We start from the raw sequence: 9337 nt of genomic DNA, 5'->3' as shown, positions 1-9337 counted from the left end.
TTAATGGAAAGATGGTGATGAGATGCAAAAGACCCAGAGAAGTTTGAGTCATAATGGCTATGTAAGCCAGTCAAAAAGCCTGAGGCTGAATTGATTCAATCTTCGTAGGTTAGTCTAAACTGCATAGATTGAACCGATAAGCAAGTGAACAGGTATTCGCTTTTGATTCCAGAAATGTAGCAACATGCCTGCGGTGGCCCAGGCTTGAGCATGGCTCCCTGCTGCTTAACTGGGGTGGACAGATTGGGCCAAGGCTTGCCTGTCCACCCTGCAAGGAGGAGTTTGCAGGGGAGGTGCAAAGTATCCAGGGATGCTGGGGGACTGTGAGTTAAATTGAAACTGGAAGGGAACTGGGAAAGAAATTCAATGAACTGATTTAACCTAAATCAGTTAAGTCTAATACCGCATCCATCCAGGTTTATCTTAAACTGATTTTGGCCATTTTGAAAACATTTTTTGTGCACTGAATTTCTATTCTGTTACAGATCTGAGCTGGTTTCCAATCACTTGTACCAGTTTATGTGTAATGTCTGTCCCTAGCAAAATGGCAATAATCAATTCAATTACAATTCTCCTTTATCTGAAAATGCTACATTCAGATGATTTAAATACCCTGTTATGGAAGGATATTATTTAAATCACAGCTCTTCATGTTTTCCAGCTCAGCCACAGGATTTGGGGTGTGATGCAAGGATTATATCAGGAATTAAGATCTGTGTCATGCAGGAAGATCACATTATTAATTCACAGCAGTACTGTGTTAATTCCATAAATCAGCCATATTTAATTATTGATGCAGCACTGCACGTTTTCATATTATTTCCTATTGGCTTCTTCTTTCTCTTAGTGCATACCTGCATTCCAGTTTGCACCTATTGAAAAGGGTTTCCCCATTTCTAGCAGTGGTTAATAAAATCAAAGGTAGTCAGCAGGTAGTTGGCAAAAATGTCATTGTACTTTTTCTGTGATATTGCTTGGGAAGGATGTTTTATTATCATTCAAGCAATGCTGGTCCTTGTTATAAGACTGATTTTCATATTGCATAACATATATGTAATAATATGTAACGTAATAGTACATTCTACAGGAAGTATACATCAGGGCTATTTTATAGCAAGACAGCAATCCAGGAAGTTTAGCCATCAAATAGTACTGACTGCAGATATGCAAATATTGTGCACCAGTGATTTGAAGGTGGAGGATATTTCTATAACCCGTTTTCAGTTCCCTGAGTCAGCCGATCTACAACTTCAAAAGGTTTTTTTTTTTCACCATGTTGCTTCAGCTCCCAAGTGATCAGTCAGGGCCATCGTGGTACCTTTCAGGCAGTATGCCATCTTGAGAAGCCTGACAGTTTTAATGGGTGCTCTTATCTTTCTCAAGTATGTCTGCAGCAATGTGTTATTCACTTGATATTTGAAGTAGAAAGGACTGATCTACAAAATCAGTTAAGAGCTCTGCACAAAACTGAATTTTTTAAACTGACAATGGTAGAAACAGAAACTCAGACTTCCCAGGAATTATGTCATGTGACTAATGATGGGATTATTGGAATTATGAGGATTGTGACATTATTAAATATAGGAATTGTTGGGACTATTCATACTGCTTAATACTAACCAGTTGAGTGAATTTTAATCATCTATGCATGGTAGTAGGCATACCGAATCGCAAGAAAAATAAGCTATTCACTATGTCACAATATAGAGGCATATAATACATAATACTCTATCTCAAAAATGAATTTCTGTGAATCTAGTAATGTATATGTTTTAAGGCAGGAACATAATCATAGGTTGGGGGGTGACTTCTTGCAAACTTAATAATAGTGGTCAAATGACAGTCTTGGTCAGCTTTTTATGTACTCTTCTACTTTGTTATTTTTTTCATTAATTATTATGAAGGGATAAATGTTTTGTGTAATGATGTATATTTTTCTGTGGGAAAAAAATACCCTATTTATTTTCATTTCAGTGATAAAATGTTCCCAGCCTTTGGCTTTGGAGCAAGGATACCACCAGAATATAAAGTAGGTGCACAGGTGAACTTTTCCAATTTATTTGATTTATATGCTACAGTTTATGACTAAACAAGTGGTTTGTTCATTTTTTCCCCTCTGCTTCTGTGTTCAGATGACTTTCTGATATTATGTCATTATACATACAGCTCTAAGTATCAGGCTCACATTAAAGTTAATACATCAAATATAAGTTAATGGCATTGGCAAATCTACATTTTTTTATGTTCGTGTCCCATTAGGATAACCTTAGACCTTATCTTTTAAGGTTCAGGTTAGGTTTTGAATAATTTGTTTAAAGCAAATTTTGAATACTTGTAAATCCTGATGTTATATAACTAACATTTGGATGCTGCATTTTAACATGAAAGCTTCCATTGATGCTTTATGATGAAGTAGTTCATGCTATTTCTGAAAATAATGGTCTTAGCAGAATTCTACTTTGTGGCCATTTTGGGTGCATAGGTGAGCATCACAATTGTAAAAACCAGAATGAAATAAAATGTCCATATAAGAGAGAAATGCAGAAGAAGCAAAAGAGACACAGAAAGGTCCAGATTGGCATTATAACCAGAAAAGGGCAGCTTAAGAAAATAGGATCTGGAAATGGTAGAGTCAGTATAGGAAAGCAGGAACAGACCCTGAAGGCCTAAGAACAGAAAAAGGCCTAAGAACAAAAATTGGTGTCAAAATTCTGTGTTGCATATGAAACAGTGGGGTGGGGAGCAATATGAAATGATGCTACCTAGGGATTCTTCACTGGTTCAAATCAAATTCAATCTGAGAAACAGCAGCTTTCATGCTTTGGAAAGTACAAATTTGATGTGGCATCACCATGCTACAACTTAGAGTTGCTGTCAGCTGGGTTGCCTCACAGTTGCAGAAATACTGTGAGGAATGCACTTGTACGTTTAAAAGAGGTGCAAATGTAGATGTTGTGTCATCATAATACCTGCATTGACAAGTTAAGGAAAATGTACCTTTGTGTGCTCGAATGCAGGTGTCCACATTAAGAAGGCAGTGGTTATCACTTAATAACAGGTTTACATGTGGTGCATACTGCAGTGCTCACAGCAGCTTCACAACTTGTTTTATGTTATGTTCTGGTAAAATTTTCAGTATGATCAATTCCCCATAGCCTAAAAAGTTCTGATGTGAAAAGGTACACTGGACATAAGGGAAGATATTGTACTGTCCTGTAAATGCAATATGACCCAAGGCCTTAAGAAAGAGCCACTTGATTCTTGTCTGTTATTGAGGGTACTATGGTAAATACTTATGAAAAATCATTATTCAGACATATGTATATGAATCATGTGCCCTTTTCAGCCATAGCATCTGGTAGCCATCCTCCTCATGTTTGTGTGGATAATGGTATCAAATGACTTCTACTACCCTTAGAATTAATGCTGTATAGGAGACCCCTCCAAAATTTGTACATCTGTAACTATGTTTGATAATTCACTATTCATTTCTTACAAAACCCAATGTGCGTAGCTGGGTTGATTAGGTGGCACAATATGTCCATCACAACCAGTGGTTTTATGAGGAAGGATATCATTCTTTATGCCTGTCAGCAACACATCCTTGACAATTATTTTGATGTACAAATATAATCATCCATCCAGTGCAAGGCATTGAGTTGGTGATTACAATAGATGTTAGTTCCGCATCCCTGTGATGTATCTATGGCTACAGTTCTTTCAGCTGCAGGGAGGCATGCCTACTTGAATGGCTACTTGGTAGAACATGATACTCTGCTGATTGCAATCGCCCGAGAGGACATTTAATGATGGTAATAGACTGAAGTTGTTGACAAAGTTGTATTCCTTTTCCAGAAGAAATAATCAGCCTGAAAGTGCTATGGGTAACTCCAGTCTGACTAGCATATTGGCAACATATTAATTGTATTTGTCCTCAGCAGTATCATACTCACCTGACTTTCAAGGGAATCCCAGGTATGAGATGAAAGACAGATGCACCATCATAAAGTGATTGCAGGAGCACAGGGAGAACAGATATTCCTCCAGTCAACCACTCCTGGCTGATGTCCTGCTACACAAAACTGTTACTTGCATAGTTCTGTTGAAAAAGTTGCAGTCAAATGCTGATAGGAAGGTTGAGGATTTGTACTGAATTTTACAGGTCAAGAAACATAGAAAGTCTCACTCTCAGCACCAAAAGCATCCTTGAGAGGTGGTATGGTGGCACTCACTCAGGCAATGACAGAAAAAGGGACATGACAATAGGTTTAGAGTTAGGGTAATTTAAAGCTGAGATAATAGCATTAATTGTAGAATGTGTGTATGCTTTACATAGCTGTGCAAAAACAAAGGGGTCCACAGAGCACACACATATTAAGATAAAAATAACAGGTACCAAAGCAGCATCTAGGGTCTGCTCAGTAGAAAGTTATCATAGAAGTCACAGAGACAAGATGATAAGACCTCCACTAACAACTGGAATGAAACTTTGAAGAAGGGAATAACCATGCTGCAGCAACAGGTGGAGGACCTGAAGTTAACTTGTGTTATCTCCAATGAAAAAGGAAGTCATGTCAACATTGGATGAGCAGATCACTGATGAGAGAGGAAAAAATCAATTTCACCGTGTGAGTATGCATCTGTAAGTCTTAAATAGCGTATGCATGTACAACTGAAAAGGCTGTCAACAGTCATCAAAACTGCTGTTTAGTTTTGATAGGGACCAGTTTTCTGCACAGTCCCTATCAAAGAGTTGTGTTATCCCATATATACTGCTCTTATTCTCAGCTTGTTTTTAATTGCTTTTTTATGTTTCTCAACACCCATGTCCCATAGGAAATGTGGAATCAGTGTCAATATTGAGGCATTATTAAGGATTATTGAAGATATTGTGAAGTATAATGTTTTTGTGAGCCAAGACTAACAACCCTAAAAATATTGCATTAATTTAAATGTACATGATTATTGCAGAGTTTACTGAAAAAAATTTTAATGTCTAATGCAAAACATATCCTTGACATACTGGCGACAATGAGGAAATTAATGTCAGGGAAAATTTCAAATAATGCAAAACAGAACTTGTACTACTTAATTAGGTAATTTACCAGATTGTCTGCTCATCCCATCCACTCCTGCAAAAATAAGCCAATGCTATAAATGTTGGAGAAGTAATACATGTTGCATGTTATTCAACATAACATTTTTGTCTGCTAATTAACATCAGTGCCACTGAGTCACAAAGATATTTTAAAGCAAGTTGTGGTTTATTATTAGAAATATCAGTGTCAATTATTCTGCGAAGCATACTTTATCCTCTGGTATTAGATAGGGTACTGATTATCATGGGTGTGTGAATTGGGCCCTGTTCGATTTGGATTCAGCCTAAATCAGGGACAGTGATTCGATTCATTCATTCGGATCAGTGCCCCTGATTGGATTCAGCCAAAACTGAATCTGAAGATTTGATTCTGATTCGGAGAATTAGCGACATAGACACAGCTTTACAAGTTTTTTCTGCATACCTTGAAGTAGCAGGCACAACTTGTGATTGCTGTGATACGGGGGCACATGGAGCATCCCACAGGAGTGCGGGGGACCCTCCACGTGCTCGGTGGCAAACCCAGAAGTGGACCGGAAGTAGTTCCGGTTGACTTCTGGGTCTGCCAGGGAGCGTGCTGCCCCCCCCCCCCCCCCGCACCTCTCTGGCTCAGCAATCAGCCGTAGGGGGTCCCTGGGTGCTTCCCCCTGCCCGCCCCCGACCCAGGAGGCAGCAGTCGCCAAGCTGGCCGGGCAAGTGGGGGTGGGGGCAGCGTGCTCCTTGACAGACCTAGAAGTGGACTGAAAGTGTTTCTGGTCCACTTCTGGGTTTGCTGCCGAGCACTCTGGGGAGCCCACTGCATTCTTGTGGGACACTCCATGCGCCCCAGCATTGCAGCACTCATGAGCCACCTGTGAGCTAGAGGTATGTAGAGAAAACATTTAAAGCTGTCTCTATGTCCAAATCTCTGAATCTTTCTGAATCTCTCTGAATCCATTCGGAGGGTTCCGATTTGATTTGGAGAGATTAAAGGGTCCTCTGATTCGATTTGGATTTGGAGATTCGGCCACTGAATCAGACTGAATCTCCACCAAATTGAATCAGGGACTGAAGCTTCGTACAGCCCTACTGATCATCATCATACTTCAAAGCACTAACCCTGTAGCTTGGTTCATGAAATCTGCTTTTCATTTTAAATATATCCCTTCTATGAAACCACAACAACAGGGGGTGGCCTACCTATAACACATGTGCCACAACTGTCACAGGCACTGCCTTGTGTGTGGCGCGCACAGATTGAGGAGGAGGAAGGGAGCAGAAAGTAGAGCAGCAGATCAGGCAGGGGACAGGGATCAGAGAGGCCTTCAGAGAGGGCATAGAGATTAATTTGTGCCACAAAGGCTGACCCCTGCTGCTTTAACCTGTTTGTTGCATGTAGGCCTCTTCACACCAGCAGTTAACTTTCATTTATTTCACTACTGAACAACTGGCCAGAACTCAAGGACAATAAAATCACCCTTTGCCCAAATATTTCTGAGATGCATCAACATTAACCATGCAACAATACAACTTTAAGGAGATCTAAACAAGAGCTATGAAATCATTCATTGTGCATTACCCTGGTTAGCGAGAACCAGGGCAGAACAGACGGTAAATACAGTGAACAAGATAAGTGAACAGAACACAGGTCTTACGTATGTCATCTGTTACAAGCTAGAAGAATTGCACCCAACTCATTAAGTGTTCATTATGGGTAATGAAGTAGTTTTACATATTCATAACTAATTATAGATCTCTTAAATCCAATATGGCCATAATTTGTAACAATGTTCTTGGTCGGTGTTTCATGAGCACAGTATATCAAGAGTTTATAGAGTTCCATGAGCTAGAGAACTCAGTACCTCAATTTCAGTATGTCATGTTTCTGTTGGTAATTTGTGGTTGACGTAGGAAGATAATATGCTAATGGTTCCTACTCACCTTTTTCTACATTTTCTATATTAAGTGTAGTGTCTGATGTGCTGTTAATCCTTATTGACAGAGTACATCTTCCATTCTGCAGAAATGTCTACACGTCCTTGAGCATTTCATAACCTTATTGAGTATATGAGCTCTTTTAAAAACATGTTTCTGTGTACTGTCAGTACTTAGTAATTGAAAGTGCCTCGACACAGCAGAATTCTTAGCATAATGCGAGTACTCGATGCAAGGGATGCCTCGCTACGGTGGGAAAAGCCTTGGTGCAGTGATCAGCTCCCTCCAAAACCAGCAGTTGCACCGTTTGGATGCATGCTACCGATTGGCTCATTGTAAATTATTCATACGCGGCGGCTAGCAATTGGCTCACTAGCCGTATAAAAGCTTGGGTAGTTTCCGCCCAAGTTGGAGAACTCCGCGTGTACGTTGGGAACGAGTTCCTCGTGTACCTTGGAGCAAAATTGGAGGCCTGATCAACCACCAACCACTCCCCGTCAACGACCGTCCCGATGTACCCCGTACCCTGCATGCTCGGAAACATCGGTGTGCCACCCGGTTTTCTCTTTTGTTTGTAACCTGTACGGAGAGTGCCTACACTGTGTGCATCGACGCAAGTCCCTGTACGTCAGTTTGTAAGTAAAGTTCTTTTCAATTCAACCAGTACGCGTTTGTGCCTAATTCCACTCCATCGTGGCCCCATTCCGGCTATACTCGGCACCCACATGTACAATGCCTGCTGTATTTCCAGTTGGTGAGCTTATCTGCTCTGTCTCTTTGCCTGTATTTTTTCCATAGTTCTACTCCAAATAAACCTTGCAGCAGTCAGCAAGAAGCAGCTGGTTTACCAGTGGTAGAAAGAATCCTAGTAGAGGCAACAAGATGTCATGCACAATATTTCTCAAATCTGGAATAGTATCCAGAATTGCAACCGGAGAATTCTTCCTCTACAGCTCAAAAATTCATCCTTCTGCTCTTTCACCTCAGTGAGCCAGCTTCTATACTTCAGTAAACACAAGAAACACTTAAATTTTGAGTAAAGTAAATCTGTCAGTTCCCCATCTGAAGTTTCAAACAACTCTGCACAGATGGTGCTCATGATAGTAGTGGTGTCTGCCAAGTAGATCTAGATATTGCTGCTGTAGCTGAGCAAAACAGTTAGATCCCTCAGAGATAGAGGACCAACCAAAGTGAAAACAAACAAAACTTGGAGCAAATATAAGTTATTCCAAGGCAGTAATCTGTTCTCTTTGTCCCTTACCCAATTTAGAAGATGCAAAACAGGGGAGGGCAAATAACAGCTTTAAAGGGAATCACAGGAGATCACAGCATTAATGAGGAAGAGGAGGAGATGGAAGACAACACAGATTTCTTGGAAGACAAGAATCAGGGTAGTGCTTGCAAATGACACACCACCATAAAAAACATCATTCAAGTAAAAAAGCAGTTAAAATTGGGTGACCTTCATAATGAGAAAATTGCCAAAAGTTGACCAAAAAATATTAACATAGACAGAGGTCTGAATAGTTGCATAGAAAGAATAGAGTGCTTGGTTTAATTTTTGTTTTTTAATATTTTCATTCCTCCTGCTTCCCTAATGAAACAGCATCCCAGCTGTGTATATTTGCAAAGATCTGTTTTAGGAAACCTCATTGAAGTCATAGGGCTAAAGACAATAGCAAGCCAGCATGACTATCCCTGTTGCTGGCTGTTTGTTTCACTGAATTTTTTGAGGCCTATGACAATCTCTACTCTTTTTGGAAGCTTAGACACAAAATGTCCCAACCTAAAATAAGATCCAGTGAAAGGTTGGGTTGGGGTTGCGGAGGGACAGCGGACTGAGGAAAAATGGGAGAACTGTCTTTTATCATTTTATTCTTTACCATGGAAACTCTGCAAGATGTTCATAAGTAAATTATAAAGTTTAAAAACACAAAACCTTTTGCCAAGCAAAAATATCTACAGTACATATTTAGCCAGATAAGCACTCTGTCCAACTTCCAGCCTATTTGATTAATATGCATATGGGAAAGAATAAGTTTGATGGATGAGTCTTTGAATTAAGATTTTGCAAACTACAGATGCATTCCTGGGTATGAAATTTAATTTTCAGTCTGTCAGTGACTTAATATTGCTCATTTTATCAATTGATTAAGTATAACATATCTTGCTTCTCAGCATTTATATTTATATGTATCCAATACCCTGTTGTTCACTTTTTCTTGATCACCTGTATTTAAATAAGTAATAAAGCCGGTGCCTGAACTTCACTTATTTTGGCAGATTGTTTTGTCAAGCAAACAAGTACATCACCACTGGCATTCC

At 39.7% G+C, this 9337-nt stretch overlaps 1 protein-coding gene across 4 annotated transcripts in view; it reads left to right on the top strand.

The window, feature by feature from the left end:
* CPNE4 (copine 4) overlaps nt 1-9337 on the top strand; it is a 350544-nt gene that overhangs the window by 314092 nt on the left and 27115 nt on the right. For all 4 annotated transcript variants that reach the window (XM_006020621.3, XM_006020620.3, XM_006020622.3 and 1 more), the window contains exon 12: nt 1975-2029. In XM_006020621.3, coding sequence (XP_006020683.1) covers nt 1975-2029 — 55 coding nt within the window. The remainder of the gene's footprint in view (nt 1-1974; nt 2030-9337) is intronic.

Source organism: Alligator sinensis, unplaced genomic scaffold (genome assembly GCF_000455745.1).
Source record: "Alligator sinensis unplaced genomic scaffold, ASM45574v1 scaffold54_1, whole genome shotgun sequence".
In the NCBI taxonomy this organism is placed as follows: Eukaryota; Metazoa; Chordata; order Crocodylia; family Alligatoridae; genus Alligator; species Alligator sinensis.
Note: the sequence above shows the minus strand (reverse complement) of the source record. Positions and strands in the feature narration are given on the sequence as shown.